Source organism: Erythrolamprus reginae, chromosome 3 (assembly GCF_031021105.1).
Source record: "Erythrolamprus reginae isolate rEryReg1 chromosome 3, rEryReg1.hap1, whole genome shotgun sequence".
NCBI lineage: Eukaryota > Metazoa > Chordata > Lepidosauria > Squamata > Dipsadidae > Erythrolamprus > Erythrolamprus reginae.
The window spans coordinates 75,368,240-75,392,053 of NC_091952.1; the positions used below are offsets into that span (position 1 = coordinate 75,368,240).

At 36.7% G+C, this 23,814-nt stretch overlaps 1 protein-coding gene across 5 annotated transcripts in view; it reads left to right on the plus strand.

Annotated features, from left to right (window-relative positions):
- The window catches only part of ELAVL4 (ELAV like RNA binding protein 4), a 127,789-nt gene extending 104,895 nt beyond the window's left edge, over positions 1–22,894 (plus strand). For 3 of the 5 annotated variants that reach the window (XM_070745846.1, XM_070745848.1, XM_070745850.1), the window contains 4 exons: positions 7,937–8,090; positions 11,461–11,686; positions 14,106–14,144; positions 20,676–22,894. In XM_070745846.1, the coding sequence (XP_070601947.1) occupies positions 7,937–8,090; positions 11,461–11,686; positions 14,106–14,144; positions 20,676–21,003 (747 nt within the window). In that variant the 3' untranslated portion in view covers positions 21,004–22,894. The remainder of the gene's footprint in view (positions 1–7,936; positions 8,091–11,460; positions 11,687–14,105; positions 14,145–20,675) is intronic. The other 2 variants (XM_070745847.1, XM_070745851.1) reach the window with 1 other exon arrangement.
- Positions 22,895–23,814: the final 920 nt, after the last annotated feature.

Sequence of the window (23,814 nt, forward strand, 5' to 3'; positions counted from 1 at the left end):
TCACTCCTCCACTCGAAACAGAACACCTTTTGAAACTAGACTTACAATCCTTGGTCTAGAAAGCTTAGAACTACGACGCCTTAAACATGATCTAAGCATAGCCCATAAGATCATATGCTACAACGTCCTCTCTGTCAACAACTACTTCAGCTTCAACCCAACAACACACAAGCACACAACAGATTCAAACTTTAATATAAACCGCTCCAAACTTGACTGCAAAAAATACGACTTTAGTAATCGAGTGGTCGAAGCATGGAACTCATTATCAGACTCTGTAGTGTCATCCCCTAACCCCCAAAATTTTACCCTTAGACTGTCCCCTGTTGACCTCTCCAGATTCCTAAGAGATCAGTAAGGGGCGTGCATAAGTGCACCAGCGTGCCTTCCGTCCCCTATCCTAATGTCTTTATGTTTTACTAGCTTCATGAATATGAACTCTATTATTCCCAATTATTATTTCTTCTATATTATTCCTAATGTTTTTCCAATCTTTTATTCGTGTATATTACTATTATTATATCTTCACAAACCTATATTATATACTAGACAAAACAAATAAATAAAATAAAATAATGTAGTATTCAAAACAATTTCCCCCACAAATCTAGTTGTCCAGAATTTTATACCCAGAACTCATGCAAAAATTCTCCAAACAGCTTTCATATTTGAAGCTTCAAAATTAGGGAATCTTATTTTCAAAAGTTTGTCCCTTCCACAGGGCTAGGTCATTAGGAATACAACAAGAAGAGAGAAATATTAAGCTTTCCATGTAGCTCAATACCTAACCAATTGCTTAAAGGTTACCTACATATTTTTGCTAACTGATATTTTAAAGATTTGCAATTATAAATCAGAACATAATCATTAACAAATGCCAACTTTCAATAATCATCTGAAATGTTGGTGTCTTTTTGAAAGTCTGTTCAATATGTAACATTTGCTGTGAATGGCATTTTAAATATTAGTACGAAAACAATAATACAGAAACCATCCACAATTGTTCAATTTAAATTCCTGTAAGATATTGTCATTCATATAGTTAAAAAAAAGGATATTGTCATTCATATAGTATAATCTTACATTTCATGTTACAGATATTCAGTTTGGTATGCAATCTGTTTAATTTCTCTAGTATCTTTCAGTTATTATTTATTCCAGGCCTGTCCAAACTGTAAACTATTTGTTTGTTTGTTTGTTTGTTTATTATTTGTATTTCTATGCTGTCCTTCTCCATAGACTCAGGGAATAATACAAAAGACATATTAGAAACCCAATTCATTAAAACTAATCTAAATTTTAACTAAATCTAAACCCCCGATTATTAAAAACACAAGCACTCATTCATTCCATTTACATTCATATATGTATGGCCAGAGCAGAGTACCAGTGCTCAAACAGTGCCTTTGCCAATTATGTTTTAAAATTACAGACATATTAATCTCTCAGCTGTGGCGAGGGGGGCGTTTGCCCAGGTTCGCCTGGTGCACCAGTTGCGGCCCTATCTGGACCGGGACTCATTGCTCACAGTCACTCATGCCCTCATCACCTCGAGGTTCGACTACTGTAATGCTCTCTACATGGGGCTACCTTTGAAAAGTGTTCGGAAACTTCAGATCGTGCAGAATGCAGCTGCGAGAGCAGTCATGGGCTTACTCAGGTATGCCCATGTTTCACCATCACTCCGCAGTCTGCATTGGCTGCCGATCAGTTTCCGGTCACAATTCAAAGTGTTGGTTATGACCTTTAAAGCCCTTCATGGCATCGGACCAGAATATCTCCGAGACCGCCTTCTGCCGCACGAATCCCAGCGACCGATTAGGTCCCACAGAGTGGGCCTCCTCCGGGTCCCGTCAACTAAACAATGTCGGTTGGCAGGCCCCAGGGGGAGAGCCTTCTCTGTGGCGGCACCGACTCTCTGGAACCAACTCCCCCCGGAGATCAGAACTGCCCCTACTCTTCCTGCCTTCGGTAAACTTCTCAAAACCCACCTTTGCCGTCAGGCATGGGGAAACTAAACATCTCCCCCTGGGCCCGCTGAATTTATACATGGTATGCTTGTGTGTGTGTATGTTAGTATAGGTTTTTTAAAAAAACTTTTAATATTTTAATTAATTGGATTATGTATTGGATTGTTTTTCACTTGTTGTGAGCCGCCCCGAGTCTTCGGAGAGGGGTGGCATACAAATCCAAATAATAAAATAAATAAATAAATAAATTACAATTGTTTCTATGTTTCTAGTCCTTTTTCATGTATTAAAATTGTTAATAAACAAGAGAGGGGCCCAAACTGAAATTTCAGTGGCTTTGAAAGTTGATGTACCTTGAAACATCATTATGAATAGAATATAAATTAAAATGGAGCTCCAGCTTAGTCAATTATAATGTAGATAGAGACACTTTCATAAAATAAAGGATCTTGAAAAATGTCTGTGTAGTAGAAGTTAGGCAACTGAATGTCTCTCTCTTCAGATGTAAGTTTTCTATAACAGAAATTTAGGGTATAGTCCTGTCTTTGAATAATTATACCCAATCAATCTGTTACAGTATGAATCCATGATCTTGTGAGAGTCTTCTAAAAAATAGTCTCAATTATTGATGTAATTTCAGTAATTTCTATGTAAAACTTCTGTTCTATTCTATAATATCATGCTTTTGGCTCAGCCAAGACCATCTCCTTGTTTTATGAAAACACTTTTAAGTTATTTTGCTTCACCTTCACTGGGTTTTGCTGTTATTTAAAAGATATGTACATTGTTTCCCCCCTCTAATCATGTTCTGTGTTAAGATTCATATGATTAAATATTATAAAAATAATAAATTTTTATTTTGCTTTTGAAATAGTATATTTCAAATTAATATATTATTAATTGTATATTAATAATATAAACAGCAATTGTATATTAATTAATTATACATGTATTATTCTCATTTAAGAATAGTTACCTTTTAATCTTGAACTTCAGTTACAAAATCAGAACAGAAGTCTGCTTGCAAGATTGTTAATGATTTAAAACATGACCATTTGATAAGGTAGAAGTTGTGCATTTCTGTATATTTTCCTCTTGTAAAAACAGATGAGAAAGCATTCCTGTTGATTTTCTACCAAATTACGTTATAGTGGATACATGTCAATCCTAGATACCAAGAAAATTCATACTGCAATAGCTAATTAAAAGTGAAAACAAATTACCGTATATAATAGGAAGAGAGCTTTACTTTTTCGGGAGCCCTAGCCTAGGAATCACTAATAACTATGAATAGTTTATTAAATATTAACATTTTTAGAAAAAAAGACAGCCCTTAGCTTTGCATACTTGCTCACAATGCCTTAGTCATCACCCATTTGAATTGTGTATGGTCTCCAGGTGCAAATTAAGGTGATTAATGCCTCCGATAAATCCTTACGTGGCATAGAGCCAAGTTAACTGTGGAATCACCCTTTCTCATGTCATTAACTCTCCCTTCCAGATCTAGCCAAGTCCCTTCCATTAAATATTGTTGGAGCTTCTTTATGAGTTGGGATTACTGATTGTGGTTTCATTGTTTGTTTGTTTGTTAAATTCTTGTGGCTTTTTTTCTTATATGCCACCCAATGCCACTTTGATGTGAAAGTGTGAACAAATAATTGTTTAAACAAATAAATGAATAGGTTCTATAGTATGTCTGTTTTGTTTGTTGTTCTAGGTTTGTTGTTCTCTTATTTTACCAGTACCACCAATATTTAAGGGTACTCTTAAATCCCATTTTTGCCAACCTGACTTTTCCACTCTTATTCTCACAAATCCACCTGCAAAGATATCATTTGTATGCATTTTTTCTTGGTCACATTAAGAGACTTTGGAATCTTCTAAAGTAAAATATCAATTGTCGACCTTCCTCATTTCCTTTAAGTAAGTGTTTTCTCCTAATTACTAAATAGATATTGGCAGCTTTATTAGCCCTCCATGCACCAGTCCAAAGTTCTTCAATATTTTCTTATTCTACATTTAAACATTTAATTAAAAGATTGTTTCATATTTGTTACATTTTTGGTACTTGATGCTATAGCTTGGAGTATCTCTCTTATATTCTCTGCAGGATATTCTTTGTACGTGCCAAAAAACCCTTTGAATCATTGGCAATTTGTCTTATTTGTGTACTGACCAATTTTATTTTTTCATATAATTTTATGAAGCTTTCAAAACATTACTATTAGTATTTATTTAAAAACCTAATCCCGTCAGAGAACATTTTTAAAACAACTAAATAAAATTAGAAAAGACATGCACACTAAATTAAATCTAGATAGGTAAACATATATACTTATGTAAAAAAAATCATAAAAGTGCTCTCCAGTTTATTAATGAGTTTTGTTCCCAGTCTGTTAAGACAAATTTGTATGTAAACTCTAATAGTATTATTGAATAATACATAAATAAAATAGTATTATATTAATAAATGTGAACCATTTTGTATTCAAACTAAATTTTGCTCAGTTCATAACTATGGGTCATCCATTAATTGCATGTTCTTAACCCTAAGGCATAACTATACTTTGTCTTGTTCTCTTTCTCCTAAAAATAGTTTTCAACTGTACATATTACTTTTATAATTAGATTATAATCATTACAATAAAGATTAAGTAATAAATATAGATTATTATATCAGATGATATTTACAGTTTTTTAAGCTTCTAAGCCTTGGAACAGACTGTACACTCCTTGGGTATGGGTGGGATGCTAGCCTTTTATGCTTAAGACAAATTCCTTGTGTGTCCAATCACACTTGGTCAATAAAAATTCTATTCTATTCTATTCTATTAATGGTCTCTACATTTGCTGTGAAAAAGGCTCGAAAGGCTGTCAGTTTCTTCACAGCAGAGGTCTACATAGATTGAGAATACTAAATTACACTAACACCTAACTAATTGTGCTACCAATTAAATCAGAGGACATTTGAGGTCATTCCAGGAGGGCTGAATTCACTTAAGGTAGAGCACTTAAGCGTGTTTCCTTTTGACCCCATAGATTAATTAGAATGCAAATTGGTTGCTTGTTTTTGTCTAAAAGTATCAAGTAATACAACACAGGCAACCTATGGAAACAAAAAAAAATAGATTTCTAGAACAACCTTTATTGCTGGTAGACCTTGAAAACCTACCAAACGTATTATCCTGCGTAACTTATATTCAGTGTCATTAATTAGAATTATTCACACTTTCCCAACCCCAATCCATCAAGCATCATTTAATTGCCTTGCTGCTCCAAGTATTCCCAATGTCTGTTAAGCATTTATATCACATGTAGTCATTTGCAGAGAAACATAGAAATATGTCTGTCTGAAATCCTTTTTTTTTTTCAAATCATGTTGGGATAAATAAATTGTAAATGTATGATAATCTGCATTAATAAGGTTTGGAACAATGTGGGTCAACATTGTGATCAACAAGTAAGAATATTCTATCAGGTTCAGAGTTGAAATAATGTTATCATGAACTTTACTGGTCTGTATCTCTGAATTTACTCCATGGGCTCCAGGCTGACTTGAGTGTGAACAACTTGGAAAATGAAAATCACTTGTCATAGACTTTAATAAACCCTTGTTACTGTAACATGTTTTCCTTGTTCATAATGCACACTGGAATTTTATTTTAAAAAAAACATTGCTTGTTTCAAAGTTATGAAAACATGACATAAATTATTTGCAGCGTAAATCCAAAATTGCTTATCTTTTTAATGAAGTGTGGAGGTAAATGAATCAGTTTCTATCATTTTCTGGGTTGATTCAGTATCTATTTTTAGAAGTGAAGAAAATATATCAATCTAACAATTCTTTTTAAGAGAGAAGGGTGTTGCTTGTTATATTTGTGATTAAAACCGCTCCTCCCATACTGCTGTATAAGTGCAATACAAGAATTATAGATGGATGGATGGATGGATGGACGGACAGAAAGCTATTTGCGTTGTGTATCTCAAAATTATAGTATGTCTAATGATTACTAGGAATGGGTATAGTGTTTTAGAATAAAGCTTTTTTAAATTGGTTAAAAGTAAATACAATAGCCAGAAATTGCATACTATACCTTTGCCATTACACAAAATCATATATTTTAACATTTTCAATTGTGAAAATAAAATTTATTTCCATTTCTGTATGTCAATAAAAATACATGAACAAATGCATGCATAAACATAAATACATTAGATTGTATAGGCCAGGGGTAGGCAAAGTTGGCTCTTCTATGACATATGGACTTCAACTCCCAGAATTCCTGAGCTAGCATGATTGGCTCAGGAATTCTGGGAATTGAAGTCCACAAGTCATAGAAGAGCCAACTTTGTCTACCCCTGGAATAGGCTATTCAGAGACACAGGAACTTGCCTTCAGTTGCAGTTCCAGTCATAAGTGCCTTACATGTAAAGCTTAGATTTAATTATAGCAATTTGGACTGGAATTGCCATCTTTAAGAGATGAGATAAAGCATGAAATTTCATGACCACATCACTTAGCCACAACAATTCTTGCATTCCCAGTTCCTGTCATTAAGCAAGAATGTCTGGTGGTCACCATTTGCATTCTCCTGGCAACTTCTTCATGGAGTTTACTTTTCAGAAACCTGCCAAGAAGTTGTAGATGGTGACCATGAGACACTATGATACCATAGTCACAAGGTGGGTGCTGGGTGCCTAGATTGCAGCTACATGACCACAGGGGACATGTGAACTCCAAAGACCTGTCAATTAGTATCACTTGTTCAACACAATCACAAGTTTGAATGGTCGCTGAATGAGTTAACAGAGACCACCTGTATGCTCAGAACATCAAAAAAAGAACCTTAGCATTTCAGTGTTCTGAGTAATTGGTTTGGAATGGTACTTCACTTTTTGAACAACCCATTTGAATGATTGGCACAGTCAATAGGCAGGCATATCCACTTACACTTACATAAGGATGGATTTTAAACCTTTCTGTTTTGTGTAAAAGACTGATTAAACATAATTATAAATGGTGCAGTAGAAAGATATAGTTTCTTTTGTGTATTGTTTTATTGGTTATTACTGTGAAGGCAAATATGTGTGTCCCAGGATAATGATGCAAAATTGAATTTGGGTCGGTCACTGGGACCAGAGATTTACCCTTCGGAGCTTTTGGATTCATCCTTGAGTTCATCTTCAGGGAATTTGCCTACTGGAATACGTGGTTTGGGCTATTCCGTGAGTCGTGTTTGTGTGGTGCCTTCCTATTGGCTGATTGGTGTGTTGATGGCTGACAGTTGGCTGGGTTTTTCTCCCCACAAGGAAAAGACAGCCAATCGCCAGCCATCAACACACCAATCAGCCAGTAGGAAGGCAACACATAAACACAACTCACTAGAACAGCCCAAACCACAGATTACAGTAGAGAAATTTCTTGAAAATGGGCTCTAGCATGATTCAAAAGCTCAGAAGAATAAATCTCTGGTCCCAGAGACCAACCCAAATTAAATTTGCAGTTATTGCTGTATATAAAGTTGCCACTTTAATACAAATATACATGGGAAAACATTTATCTGCAAAAAAATCAACTCTAAAAAGCACTAATTCTTAATTAGGTGCTATATCTGTACTGTGCAGATTGTACTGTATATGGTAAATCTTTTCAGTAGCCCAAGTACACAGAAGTAAATTGCAGAGCTATAAATTTCCATCGCTATAGCAAAGTAAATCTACTCAGCTTCCGTTACTTTATTTTGGCTCTTAGATGCCTTTGTGTAGGCATCTAAATTATTTCTATTTTTATTTTTATTTTGTATTTTGTTTCTCAAATTGTTGTAGAAGAGCCTATAGAACAATGTGAAATTGTTTTAAATAAATTGTGATCATATAATTTGAAAATAGACTTTAACTATTTGTCATTTAAAGCTTTTCTCCAAAAATATAATATTTCATTTAACTGAATATTGTTTACTTCCTAGGTTTCCTATGCCCGTCCAAGCTCAGCATCAATCAGAGATGCAAATTTGTATGTCAGCGGCCTTCCAAAAACGATGACCCAGAAAGAGCTAGAGCAGCTTTTCTCGCAATATGGGCGCATCATCACCTCACGAATTCTGGTTGATCAAGTAACAGGTTGAAAAATTTTTGTTTTAAAATGTCTAAATTTCAGTTTGCTCATTTCATATTTTTATTTAACTTCTGGAAGAGATTATTTATACTGAAGTTTACAGTCAAATGTATAATTTAATTTTGTTCTATGTTCTATTTCTCAAACTATATAAAATATGAATAGTTTTATTGCTAATAGTTTTATTGCTAATGGGAGGCCATATGTCCACTTTATACCATTCATGCCATTTGGAATTTAGACTGTGGTCTGAATGATATTACAAATATATCATCAAATTTTGGTCTCTCACTGGAATGAAATTTACCCTCCAGGGAAAAGCTGGAATGAATAAAGAAATTACACTGTAAAAAGATACAACAATATCTGACGTTCTGTCATTATATAGTGAAAGCAGACACTTCTATTTTTAAACTTTGCATATATTACAGTATGCATAAACCTTATACTGTATAATAATAATAATAATAATAATAATAATAATAATAATAATAATAATAATAATTTATTTATTAGACTTGCATGCCGCCCCTCTCCGAAAACTCGGGGCAGCTCACAAAACAAAACAATACAGAACAAATCCAATGGTTAAAACTGCAACTAAAACCCATTATCTTAAAAACAATCAATACAACACAATCATACCCACTCATAACTTTAATGGTCAGAAAAGGGGATTCATTAGTTGCCCCATGCCTGGTGACATAGATACGTCTTCAGGTTCTTGCGAAAGGCAAGGAGGGTGGGTGTAGTTCGAATATCCGGGGGGAGTTGATTCCAGAGTGCAGGAGCCACCACAGAGAAGGCTTTTCCCCTAGGCCCCGCCAGATGACATTGTTTGGTCAAAAGGACCTGGAGAAGGCCAACTCTGTGGGACCTAATCGGCCACTGGGATGTATACGGCAGAATGTGGTCCCATAAGAATTCTGGTCTGATGCCATGTAGGGCTTTATAAGTCATCACCAACATTTTGAATTGTGTCCAGAAACTAATCAACAACCAATGGAGGCTGCAGAGTGTTGATGAAACATGGATGTATCTGGGAAGACACATGACTGCTCACACGGCCGCGTTCTGCACGATCTGGAGTTTCTGAACACTTCAGCGGCAGCCCCAAGTAGAGAGCGTTGCAGTAGTCGAACCTCGAGGTGATAAGAGCATGAGTGACTGTGAGCAATGACTCCCTGTCCAAATAGGGCCACAACTGAAGCACCAGGCGAACCTGGGCAAACGCCCTCCTCGCCACAGCAGAAAGGTGATGTTCTAAAGTCAGCTGTGGATTGAGAAGGACGCCCAAGTTGGGGACCTTCTCTGAGGGGGTCAATAATCCCCTCCCCCAGGGTAATGGGACAGATGGGATTGTCCTTGGGAGGCGAAACCCACAGCCACTCCGTCTCCTCAGAGTTGAGTTTGAGCCTGTTGACACCCATCCAGGCCTCCAGGCACCGGGCACATCACTTCCACTGCTTCGCCGAGTGGACACGGGCTGGAGATGTACAACTGGGTGTCATCAGCATACTGATGACACGTCACCTCATGTTCTTGGATGATCTCACCCACAAGGCAGTGTTTTAGGACCTACTCTCTTTATACTCTACATAAACGATCTCTGTGACAATATGACAAGCAGTTGTGTTCTCTTTGCTGATGATGTTAAACTATTTAAAACCACTGACAATATTTCTACCCTTCAAAAGGACCTTTTGAAAGCTGAATGGTTTAACAACTGGCAACTTCAAATCTCTACCAACAAATGCTGCCTCCTACACAATGGTAAAAATAATCCAAATACTAAATACGTACTTGGTAAAACTGAACTAATAGAGGACCCTCACTCAGTCAAAGACCTTGGAGTACTCATTTCCAGTGACCTAAATGCTAGAGCCCACTGTAAGAGCATTGCCAAAAAAGCATTAAGAATTGTAAACCTAATCTTACATAGCTTCTTCTCTAGAAACACTGATTTATTAACCAGTGCATACAAAACATTCGTCAGACCTATTCTAGAATATAGCTCACCTGTATGGAATTCACACTGCATATCAGATATTAATACAATCAAAGGAGTCCAGAAATACTTCACAAGAAGAGTCCTCCACTCCTCCTCACGTAACAAATTACCTTACTCCTCCAGACTTCAAATACTAAATCTAGAAAATTTACAACTACGTCGTCTCCGAACTGATTTAACTGTTGTTCATAAAATCATACATCATAATGTACTCCCTGTCAGTGACTACTTCACCTTTAACAACAGCAACACAAGAGCACGTAATAGATACAAACTGAATGTGAATCGCTCCAAACTTGACTGCAGAAAATACGATTTCAGCAATAGAGTGGTCACCACCTGGAACTCATTACCTGACTCCGTTGTTGCTTCCCCCAACCCCAAAATCTTCAACCTTACATTATCTACAATTGACCTCTCCCCTTTTCTAAGAGGTCTGTAAGGGGCTTGCATAAGTGCACTTATGTGCCTAATGTCCCTGTCCTACTGTCTTATTATCCTTTCTATTACTACATTCTACTTACGTTATGTTATGTTAATATGTACTCTAATACTATACAGTGATACTTTATCTTATGAACTTAATTGGTTCCGGGACGAGGTTTGTAAGGTGAAAAGTTTGTAAATGAAACAATGTTTCCCATAGGAATCAATGGAAAAGCGATTAATGCGTGCAAGCCCAAAACTCACCCCTTTTGCCAGCCGAAGCGCCCGTTTTTGCCCTGCTGGAATTCCCCTGAGGCTGCCCTCCATGGGAAACCCCACCTCCGTTTTTTGGGATGCTGCGATTTCGCTGAGGCTCCCCTCGCTGGGAAATCCCACCTCCGGACTTCTGTTGCCAGCGAAGCGCCAGTTTTTGCGCTGCTGGGATTCCCCTGCAGCATCGCAAAAACATGGAAGTCCAGAGGTGTTTTTCCCATTGAGGGGAGCCTCAGGGGAATCTAAGCAGCGCAAAAACTTTGTTGCCAACAGAAGTCTGGAGGCGGGGCATCCCAGTGGCGGCGGCTTGGGTTTGTAAGGTGAAAATAGTTTGGAAGAAGAGGCAAAAAAATCTTAAACCCCAGGTTTGTATCTCGAAAAGTTTGTATGACGAGGGGTTTGTAAGACGAGGTATCACTGTACTTGTTTGACAAATAAATAAATTAAGTAAATAAATAAATAAATAATAAGTCCCAACCCCTCCAGCTGGCACAGAAGGATACCATGGTATCCTATGAATGTCTTTGAAAATCAACTTACCTGGTCAATTGCACTACTTCTAGTAAATGAACACTTGGAACTTTAAACAGAACATTGAAAGGGACCTTTGAGGTCTTCCAGTGTTGTTTTCCTTCACTTATTTAAATCTTCTTCTCTTATTCCAGGTGTTTCTCGTGGTGTGGGATTTATTCGTTTTGATAAGAGAATAGAGGCAGAAGAAGCCATAAAGGGACTTAATGGCCAAAAGCCAAGTGGTGCTACAGAACCGATTACTGTGAAGTTTGCTAATAACCCCAGTCAAAAAACAAGCCAAGCCCTCCTTTCCCAGCTGTACCAGTCGCCCAACAGACGCTACCCTGGACCTCTCCACCATCAGGCTCAGAGATTCAGGTAATTTTCTCTTTGCATTGCTCTCCTGTTTGATTTATTATCATTAAAGCTAAACAATTTATTTTGTATTTTTTTTTAAAAAGGACTCCTATGGAAATTGATGGTTTTTCCATTGTAGCCAGAATGTTACATTCAGCCAAATGTTGCAAAGCAATTATAAGATCCATTACAGAAAAATTAAAGAAAAAATCCCTTTCCACAAGGTTGTGATCATCAGAGTATCAGAAGCAAGCACTAAATATTTCCGCTTAAACAGATAATATTAGTATAAAATATATGTACTTTTCTAATTAATTAGTAAATAGTTTTTGTCTTAAAAAGAAACAAAAATATCTATTAGTGTTATTAAAGTCAGTTCTTAAATAAATGGGATAAACATATATCCATTGTAAGATAAAATACAGGAAATAGTATAAGGGCAGACTAGATGGACCATGAGGTCTTTTTCTGCCGTCAGTCTTCTGTTTCTAAATATTCTTTATTCCTTGGCAGCCTTTTCAACAATTGGACTTGCTTTTTCAGATAACTGTAACAATGAGCATCAGTATAAATTACACTGGTATCAAGACCAGTTGAATACAATTTAAAGTGAATTAGAATTGATTATGATACTTCTAGCTTAATTAAACTACTAATCTGAGGACAGAGTTTGGGATTGAGGGTTCCACGTATATTGGTTGCCAGTCTGCTTCCAGGTTCAAAGTTCAGTTTGACTTTAAAGCCTTTCCTAGCATGGGACCAGTTTATGAGGGGGAATGCCTCTCCCCAATTACAACTGCTTGTCCAATTGTTTCTGGCAAAAGAAACAAGTTGCTGGTCCCACCTTTTAGGAAATTACACTTGATTGGCCTGAAGAGCATTACTTCTCTGCCAAGGGTGTGTGACTCCCCTCCAAACTGATGTGAGCCCCATCCCTACTTATTTTCCGCTTCAACCACAACAATACAAGAGCACACAACAGATTCAAGCTTAATATTAACCACTCCAAACTTGACTGTAAAAAATATGACTTTAGTAATCGAGTTCTTGAAACGTGGAACTCATTACCGGACTCCGTAGTATCATCCCCTATCCCCCAACATTTTACCCTTAGACTATCCACGGTTGACCTCTCCAGATTCCTAAGAAGTCAGTAAGGGGCGTACATAAGCGCACTAGAGTGCCTTCCGTCCCCTGTCCTATAGTCTCTCCTATATCTCGTATTTCTTCTCCACTATATCCTCTATAACATTCATTGTGTATTATTATGTGTACTGGACAAAATAAATAAATGAATAAATAAAATAAATAAAAAATAAATAAAGTCTCTCAAGATCTAGCGTTGTCATCAGTCTTAGTGAGCTGGTGAGCTCTTCAGATGGCTCCTTTGTTAATTTACTTTCTTGCTTTTTTAATGTTTTAGTAAAAGTTATGGGCGGGGTGGTTTTTTTGACATATTTTATTATTGTACACCACCCAGAACTGTTTCTTGTGAGCTAGTGACTATATAAATTTGGTATATAAATAAATAAACATGACCTAATTAATATGTAAATAGGGAAAAACTTCATTAGTATTATTTATTAATAATACTAATAATACTAAGTCTACGGAGAAGGGCGGCATACCAATCTAATAAATAAAATATATATATTATTATTGATCATGATAAATATTTTCATTTTTCTTTAATTAACATTAAGCTAGTCTGCTCTGACAAATATTTAAATTGTTCCCAACCAACCACCCCCCACCCCGCCCCAAATAGGCAGTCTTCCATTTACAATCATAATTGAAACCAGAATTTTGGTTGTTAAGCTATGCAGTCATTAAACAAGTAGTCACATGACCAAAACCAACTTTACGACCATTACCTTGATTATCAGAAACCAGCTGAAAAGATTGCAGATTGAACTTGCATGACCACAAGATATGATGCAACAGTAATAACTCTGAATACAGGTCATAAGTTACTTTTTCCAAGGCGATTGCAATTTTGAACTGTCATTAAACAAATGATTGTAACTGGTGGTCTGCCTGCATATGTACATAGTGTGCAGGTGTAACATGGAATCTTAAAAGAGATAAAGATAGCATGTTTACTTATTCTTCTAGCATAATTGTATTCAGCTGTTGAATAGCAATAACATAAATAGTTGAACAAATGATAATTGGATATTAATAGTGTATGAAAACAAAACCACAACAAAACTCTTCTGTGCAAGATCTAATGTTGGGATTCTGGAATGTTACTTTTCTTCATTACTAGCACATCTAAAAATGGCATTAATTGATTGTAGTTTATAGTTGCTGATTGATTAGACCCACTGGATAATGTTGAAATTCCTTCTTTGAAAATGGAGCATTATTAATAAAAGTTCCATTGAGCAATCTTGCCATCTGTGAGACATTAACCCAGGGACCCTCCTTCTCTTTTCAGGCTGGACAATTTGCTTAATATGGCCTATGGCGTAAAGAGGTAATTAGAATTCCAGATTGCCAGATGTCCATGTTGGCACAGATTGGTGCTATAATTTTTTTTAATCACTAACTTTATTTTGTTTTTAATTCCTTCTTTTTTTTTTCACCAGCATGCCAAACGTTTTCTGTCTTTTCATTTGGACTTCAGTTCATTTTATTTAACAATGTGCACAAGCGCATACAAAAGTTATGTGCAAATCTTTTATTCCATGTTTTCTGTTGTTACAGGTTTTTTGAGATGGTTTAGGTGCTACAGATACAAGTATTCTGATTCCAAAACTATTCTGTTTAATATTTTTTGGAGGGGTCATGTTTCATTGAATCCAAATTTATTAGTAGACATTTAGTATAAATTTATAATTGCAAATATAGTTAAAATTAATATTGGCTTGATTTTTCAAGAAACCCATAACTTTTCTTCTTATTTTTGTTACACTGTAACTGTATGCACCTTAATCAGATCCAGGTTTTCTTTGTTACAGGTTTAACAGTGCTTCCAGTAATTTGGAGCTTGTGATTTTTCTACTTTAGGTTAACGGTTTGCTTGTTCTGATTTGATTTGATTTTAATTCAATTTTTAAAGGTCATATTATTATGGTTCTTTGTTAGAAATTGTGTGTGTGTGTGTGTAACATTTTTGCTGAGATTAGTATAGTTCTATTTCAAGCTATTTTGCTCTCATCAGCTGGCCATACCCGTACTGGGATTTGAACCTGGGGAGTCTGCCTGTAGTAGCTTTAACCTCTAGACCAGTGATTTTCAACCTTTTTTGAGCCGCGGCACATTTTTTACATTTACGAAACCCTGGGCACATTGAGTGGGGTGGGTGGGGGGCCTAAAAAAAGTTTGGACAAAAAAATTCTCTCTCTTCCCCCCTTTCACTCTATTTCTCTATCCCTCTTTCTCTCCCTTCCTTCCTTTTTCTTTCTCTCTCTCCATCCCTCTTTCTTTCTCTTCCTTCCTTCCTCTTTTTTGCTCTCTTTCTCTCTCCCTCCCTACCTCCCTCTATATCTTTCTCTGTCTCTCCTTCCCTCCCTCTCTTTCTCTCTCTCTCTTTCTTTCTTTCTCTCTTTCTCTCTTTCTCTCTCTCTTGCTTTCTTTCTCTTGTTCTCTTTCTCTCTCTCTTGCTTTCTTTCTCTCTTGTTCTCTTTCTCTCTCTCTTTCTCTCTCTTGCTTTCTATCTCTCTTGCTTTCTTTCTCTCTCTGAGCTTTGCAGCACACCTGACCATGTCTCACGGCACACTGGTTGAAAAACACTGCTCTAGACCACAGGTTCTCCTCCTCTAAGCTTGTACCAGGGAAAAGTTATATGTTTTTTTCTGTCGAATCACCCTGGCATACCCAAATATGGGAGGAAGCATACTGCTTCCTTTTTGCCTCTTGGCTCCTCCAGGGGCCATATCCAAGACAGTTAAATTTTTATTGCCGACAAACTATATTCTATTTGTGTAACATATTTTCAACAGAAAAAAACATATAGACAGACAGATAGATGGATGGATAGACAGACAGACTCACACACACACACATATGTACACACATACACATACACAGAAGTTAAAGGAACACATATCACAGAATGATTATTTTACATGCTTTCAGCTCAGAAATCCTACATATCTAGGACAAAGGGCCTTACATCATTACTGTAGCACGATAGTATATGTACAAAAGTTATGAGCAAAGATGCCAATTCATTTGCTCTGTATCTCTCTTGAAAAAGAGTAAGTATTCTTATGTAATATTGCAGACACACAATATGTATGATATTTCCTTGCATGTTTACATTGTGTGTATGTCCTCACACCTAGATTATTCCAGGTTGTTTGGGGACAACAAAAACACTGGTAAGCATATGTTTTAGCTAGAATAGGCCTGTCTCCAGATGAATACAGTTCAATCTGAAGAAAAATTAGAAAAATCAGAAAATTAGCAATGACTTTTTCATTCGTGATTGTACGAGATTTCATACATACTGTATAATATATAATCTGCCGGGATTTAATTGAGTTCTGTACCTTTTACAGTGTTGCTTATCCCAAAATGAAATTGTGGGTGTGCTAGATTGATAAAAACAGTTGTTTCCTAAGTGCCAAAGAATGAATGATAATGTGTCTTTATAAATAGCACTTGACAGAAATAGCAGTGGCCAAAGAATAGGACTGCATTAACCTTCAGAGAGGTGATTTGATTCAAAGGAGTTTCGATGTGTTGTCCCTAATGACTTTGAAATGATTTGGAGGACTTCAGTAGTCTTCTCACATTTCCAAATACTGCTGGAATTTTTCTTCTGCATAGGGCAGGGGTCAGCAACCTTAAAAACCCAAAGAGCCATTTGGACCCATTTCCCAGAGAAAACAAAACAACCAGAGTCACAAAACCTGGATGGGCATGGCCAACTCGACATCACTCACACTGAGTCACATGACTCCCCCCCCCCAAGCTACACCTACATAGGTTTTGTGGCTCTGTTTATTTTCTATGAAAAAAAAGTATCTTTCTCTTTTCCCTCTCTCCCTCCCATCTTTCTTTCTCTCTTTCCCTCTCTCCATCTCTATCTCTTTTTCTCCCTTCTTCCCCACCCATCTTTCTCTCCCTCATCTCCCTCTTTTTCTCATCTCTCTCTTTTTCTCATCTCTCTCTTTCTCCCCTTCTTTCTCTGTATGCTCTGTATGGTGGAACACTCGTCACCCCGGGCTTCTCTTCGCGCCACTCTCTTCCCCTTCTCTGGACTCCTGCCTGGCTGTGGCATGCACAGACCCTCAAGGCACAAAGGTGCACGCGGAGGGCAGGTGGTGGGTGGCTGCTCACGTAAGGAGGGTCTTTGGACACAGCTTCTCTCCTGTCCTAAGGATCCAGCCATTGCCTCGCCGTGTTACCCCCACCAAGCTCTTTGGCTGAAGGAGGAGGGTGTTAGCGAAGGCTGCCTTATGCGCAAATGTGGGCCGCTTCTCTCCTGTCCTAAGGATCTGGCCATTGCCTTGCCGTGCCCACCACCCCACCCCATATGAAAGGAGAGAAGGTCGCTGGAGTGAAGGCAGCCTTTGCTTGCTGCCGTTTCAGGCTGGAGCTCACACCCACCGTGGTTGGCCGAAGAGCTGGGGGGGGGGGGGTGATGGGACTGGCAAGGCAATGGTGAAGGAGAGAAGCATTCAAAGACCCACCTTAAGCGAGCAGCCGCCCGCCCTCTGAGTGCACCTTTGCTGCAGTTTGGCACTCACTTGAGGGTCTTCCCACACATGCACACACTCCTAGCCCTGCCACAGCCACTCATGGAGCTGCGAGAGGGGAAGGAGGGTTGCCCGAAGAAAAACCTCAGCCATGGGTGGCTATGTTCCTCTACCAGCGCCAGAGAAATCAGCCCTGGCTGCTTCTCCATTCAGGCCATCGTCCTTACCTTCTCATGCCAGGTGGGGGAGAGGAGGGCGAAGCCAACCAGTGATGGGACAGGGAGTCACAACAGGGGCCCCAAAGAGCCACATGCGGCTCCGAAGCCAAAGGTTGCCAACCCCTGGTATCGTGATTATAGTTGAAGGAGCAGCCAGGGAATATAATCATCCTTCCAAATCTTGTACATTCTATTTGAGTTTCATTTTGGAACTATAATTAGATTAGATGGGTTATGTGGAGGATAAGTGACCATCAAAAGAAAAAGTTATGCTTAAAAAAAAATTAGGATAGTTTTAAGATTTCCTGAACCAAGCTCATCTCTTTTTTTCTTTGGCAGAAGGATGGCAGGTTTTTTGCCATTGCTCCTTCTGACTGTCTCGTTTTCTCTCCTCTGTAAAACTGATATCTGGTATTTCCAGTTGGTCTCCTAACCATGCACTAACCCACTCCGGCCCTGCTTTTTGGGATGGATGGTGTACTGCTGCCATCTACAGCTCCCTTCCTTAAATCCAGACCATTTTTTTCTTTTCTATGGTATATTTGGTATGATATATTTGGTATATATGGTATGGTATATTTCCTTTCAGTCTGTGCCCTATCCAACTGTGGGTTTTTAGCTATTTTAGCCTACCTTTGTTTCTGTTTATTACCCAGTTTTACATTAAAATCGTAAACTAAAGGAAAACTATTCTGGATAAATTATCTCAGTTCTGTGTCACAATGCTTCTGTATATTAAAAGAAATCCTCTGGGGGCCAGATTCAAGGAATTATTTTTTTACTTAAATGCCATTTTTGAAGTGCTTTTTTAAAAATTGCAGTGGGATTTCTAGTTCTTTATATTTAGCATCACAGCAACTGTTCTCATTGTTTTGAAATGAAAAGGTTATACAGCACAATTTGTACTTAATTTGAATTATGAATTCAAATCAGTCATAAATAAGGAAGTTGTTGCCAGTTTATTGTGTAATACAGTAGTTACTAGGTAACTACTAGTCGGTTTTACAGACTTTTCCTCTTATAGTGGTCTATATTACATAAGACCAAATGAGGTATGGATCAAATGCTGTTCTAATCTTAAGGAAATCTACCTATAAATTCTATCTATCATTGAAGATGGTGTCTTCACATTAACTGCTGTCTTTTAACCTGCCAGTAGTTCTGGTCTTAAATTGGGAAATGTGAACTCCTGGAAGAAAGATATAAATACACAAAATAAACACTGATTCTGAATACAGTGGGAATATTTTGAAGAAAAATTACACCATTATTATGCAGCAAATTTCCCACAGGTAACATTGTAAACTTCAGAATTGTCAGTGTGAATTTAAATTTAAAGCTAAATTCAGATGATTTAACCAAGTGATGACCAATTCAAAACTTAACACATGGTGTTTGGATTTATGGTTTTTAAATATTGTTTTTAATTGTTTTTTAGTATTGGATTTTGTTGTACTGTTTTACTGCTGTTGTTAGCCGTCCTGAGTCTGCAGAGAGGGGCAGCATACAAATCCAATAAATAATAATAATAATAATAATAATAATAATAATAATAATAATAATAATAATATCCTGAACACACTGCCAGGCTTTACAATTACTACTGTTCACTTGATTTCTGGGTGATTTCTGGGTGGCTGTGAATGTACCATATTTTTTAGAATATTGTACTCCCTCCACCCCAAAAGTGAGTGAAAGTTTTGGTGTGTCTTAAAGACTGAATACGGGCCTGTTTTGGGGGGCCCAAGCCCTCTGCATGTCACGTTTTCACCCTCCCTGTCCCCCAAAAGCACTGCAGTCTCTGCACGTCCCGGTTTCACCCAAAACGGGCTTGCTTTTGGACTCCCGAGTCCTCCGTGCATCCTGATTTTGCCCTCCCTGGCCCCCAGAAGCACTCTGCAGGCCAAAAATAGGTGTGTTTTTTGTGAAAACGGAATGTGCAGAGTACTGCCGAGTGCTTCTGGGGGCCAGGGGAGGGCAAAAACACACCCTCGATGCACAGAGGCCAAAACCTTTTTCCCCCTTGTTTTCCTCCTGTAAATCTAGGTGCATTTTATAGTCCAGTCCATTTTATAATCCAAAAAATAGGATACTTTATTGCACAATGAAGCAGAGCTTATTCTTATATGATGTTTTGAAGGAGGCAACAGAGCTGCTAGATGGGGGAAAGTCTAAAAATTACTGTATATATGATACAGATAAACACGAAAGGCTTTTCATTATCTTAATCTAAGAACTGTTGTAAGTACTTGAAATGCTAGATTTTATTATATTTATCGTATGGTAAATCCATGTAGTCCTTGATTTATGACTGCAATTCAGCCAAAATTTCTGTTCTTAAGTGAAACAGTGAGTAGTGAGATCACTGGGAGCTTTATCACATTTTACAGCCTTTCTTGCCACAGTTATTAAGTTATTAAGTGAATCACTGCAGTTTTTAAGTGAATCTGGCTTCCCTGTTGACTTTGCTTGTCAGAAGGTCACAATCGTCATAATTATGAGTCAGTGGTCAAGTGTCTAAACTTTGATCACATGACCATGGGAATGCTATAACAGTCATAAGTATGAAAAATGGTCATAAGTCACCTTTTTCAGTGTCATTGTAATGTTGAACAGTTACTAAATGAAGTCAAGGACTACCTGTAATCTGATAGAAAACAAGCAAGTTATCAATTTTAGCGTATGAGTGCACACACACACATTATTCTAACTGAGATAATTTCTTTTATATACCATAAGTTTGTACCAGATTTGGTGGGAGACCAACTGAAAAATGCCATAATTTTGCTAAGATTTTCATTGTTTCCAATACTTTTATTGGGTACTTTTATGTGCATCTCCATATGCATATACATTTTCATTGTGCCATTTTCACAATGTCGTAAATTGTGGGACTGCTTAATTGCTAACTAATTGCATTCTTTTCAGTAGAGATTGTTAGTTCCACCATTTTCAACAAGGGGTGTATTTATATAATATCTGTGTATTATACATGATATGTATTATTCACAGGTTTTGGGGAAAGTTCTGGGATTGATTTTTATCAAAAAATGCCATGTTTGAAAATTGATCTTTAGGTTGGTTTTCCTTTCTGTCTTTTTTTCCTCTCTCTCTTTCTTTTCTTCAACATTAATCTGGTAGGTTTTCTCCAATCACAATTGATGGGATGACAAGCCTTGTGGGAATGAATATTCCTGGCCATACTGGGACTGGATGGTGTATTTTTGTCTACAATTTATCACCCGACTCGGATGAAAGTGTGCTGTGGCAGCTGTTTGGCCCCTTTGGAGCAGTCAATAACGTCAAAGTGATCCGCGACTTCAATACCAACAAATGCAAAGGGTTTGGTTTTGTCACCATGACCAACTACGATGAAGCTGCTATGGCCATTGCTAGCCTTAATGGATACCGCTTAGGAGACCGAGTATTGCAAGTTTCCTTTAAAACCAACAAAACCCATAAATCCTGAATTTCATATCCTTAATAATTATTATTATAAATATATATAAATATATAAATATATATACAAACAAAAAAAACTCTTCAAGGCTTATACTCAACCATGGACTTTTATAAGCCAGTGTTGCCTAAGTATTAAACATTGGATATCTTGTGAACAGGAAAAGGATTTTATAATGCTTAGAAAAAAAACAAAAATCTTTGATGCATTGAATGTTCTTTCATAGCTGTTGTTGTTGAATATAATATACATAAATAACAAAGTGCAGGGATTTTTACCCGGCCAGCTAGTTTTACTACCTTCCTTGAAGGTAGATCTTTTTAAGATGACCATTCACTCAAATAAAAAACCTAAAATCATTTTTACAAACCACTGGAATTAGCAGATTCTGCTCTTTTTTCCAAAATGTTTGATTCAATCAGATTGGTAAACCCCCAGCATAAATTAAAGAGGAATAATAAAAATTGCAAAATGAAGTATAATTTTGCAACTCTTTTTATTTTTCCTTTTTTCTTTTGTATCATGTGAACTAAACAGTCTTCTGTTAGGGATAGGGTAAAAAGGGGGGATACCTGATGACATAACAGTTTAAATAACATTAACAATGTTGCCAAAGAGATGGTCTCTTTGCTGAAAATGGGTTTCAAGAAAAATCTATTTTTATAAAATATAAAGAATTTTTACAAGAGAACCTGGATTTGAGAAAAAAAAATATTTTGACTGGCTAATTTAGGGGAAATTGACAACTTTGTCATGTTCATACTGCACTGGTAACTTTTTAGAGATCAAGATGTGTGTTTTAAACTGGATTAAGTAGATTGTTTTTTGAAGGATGGGCTACAAACAGATGATCTTCGTATCTTTTCATAGCTTGTAATAAAATATTAAATACAGAACAGGAGAGTATTCTTCCCAGGCACACAGTTACCCACAGTCAAAACCCAAAAGCAAGGAGATGAGTTGCAGGATGGTTTTTCTTTAAGTCATCAGTATGGGATATCAGCAGAACAAAGTTTTGGAAAAAAAATTAATTTTGATCAAAAACTTCCTTTGTTCAAGCAGTAGGTGCTACAAATTATTTACATATCTTAGTATCATAGTTAAATGTAATGTGTTTAGAGGGAAAAAGTACATTTGCTTTTCATTTGTTAAGAATTTTCAGATTCACTTTCTAGCCCATGCTGATATAAATTGGGCTATGTTGGCACATTCGAGACACTCTTTATGTTGCTTGAAACACTTATTTATTTAATTGCTGATGTGACGCATATGCCAAAATCAAATATTGCTAGTTTGGCTAGTCTACTTATTTGTTTACTTAAACTATGGGAAGAAGCATATTATTGTGTCATTTTGTTGTGTGTGTATGTGTATATATAATATAAATATATATATATATATAAAGTTATTTTCTTTCTTTTGTTAACTTATTTTAAGTTGTAACACTTTGCTAGTTTTGTTTGTATATGTCTTAAAATGTTTTCTTATGATACTTAAGTGGCAAGAGGTATCAAGGTAACTTGTGTAGAAATATTGTTTGATATATTGTCATGTTTGTTGTGAATATTTTTTTTTTCTTACTGCACAATAGAAACAAAAACCTGAGTCTTTATTTTAATGTAATTCAGATTGGGGAAAACAGAGCTAAGGGAACAAAATGACTGAGGGAGAGCTCTCCCATGTCCAGTGCACTGATCCTTTTCGTATGTTTGTGCTTTGTATGGTTAATATATTTAAATCAAAAGAAGTCATGCTCTTCCCTGAGTACTAGAAACAGTTACTCGCTATGCATAATCTAGTTGATAGTTAAATTTGCTATTGCTTTTCTTGTCTTGTTATATAAAAACTTTTCAATACCAGTTTAGTCTTAATGGTAATAAAATGTTACAGTTCTTTCTAACCCAGGCTTTTTATGTGTATTTTTTCCCATGCTTATTTATTTATTTATTTATTTATTTATTTATTACTTGGATTTGTATGCCGCCCCTCTCCGAAGACTCGGGGCGGCTCACTAACTGCTTGTCAACTAAGTGATACTAAGAGAAGGGGCAAATATTTTATAAGCCAGCTTCAAAGCATAGGGTGCTCCCTAAGTTCATTGTGCATTTACCTGTTCAAATGACCCTGGTTTTAAACAAACAAGCAAAAATGAAAATGACATCGTTTAGTATATGGAGAAAGACCTTTCTACACCATCTCCTATGAATGAACAGAATTTAATAACAACAGATGCATTATGTTAGCTCCTAATCCAGAGGTTTCTAGGCATTTAAATGTGATTCATTCAAGAAGGGTCCCAGAATGGTGCATTATACCTTATCTGCAATTGTTTGTATTTTAACAGAAGAATAGGTGGAATGGAGGTACGCATAGTGCGTATGTCATTTCCTTGTACCTCCCTTCCATAGCTTCTCCTATCAATTAGGAGAATACCATTCTCCAATCCTCTAAATTTCCCAGAATTTGTCTGGGAAATGTTTGATGCAGTTTCTAAGTATAAGTGGCGATGACATGGCCAGAACGTTTCTCTACAATATGTTTTAATTATCTGAAAGAAAAATAAATCTTTCCTAGAACCATCCAGTTTTATTTTTTAGTTATAATGCAAGGCTTCTTGTTTAACTTTCCCGTTAGAATTATTTCTTGAGGGAAGTATTATAAATGATTTTTTTTCATAATCTTGTTATGGTTCAATTGTTTGAATTTAAATTATCCACACTATAAATGTAAGTGTGTAGAATGACTATGTACTTACCAACTCTTTAAATGTGTACCAGACATCTTAATAACAACAGATGCATTATGTTAGTTCCTAATCCA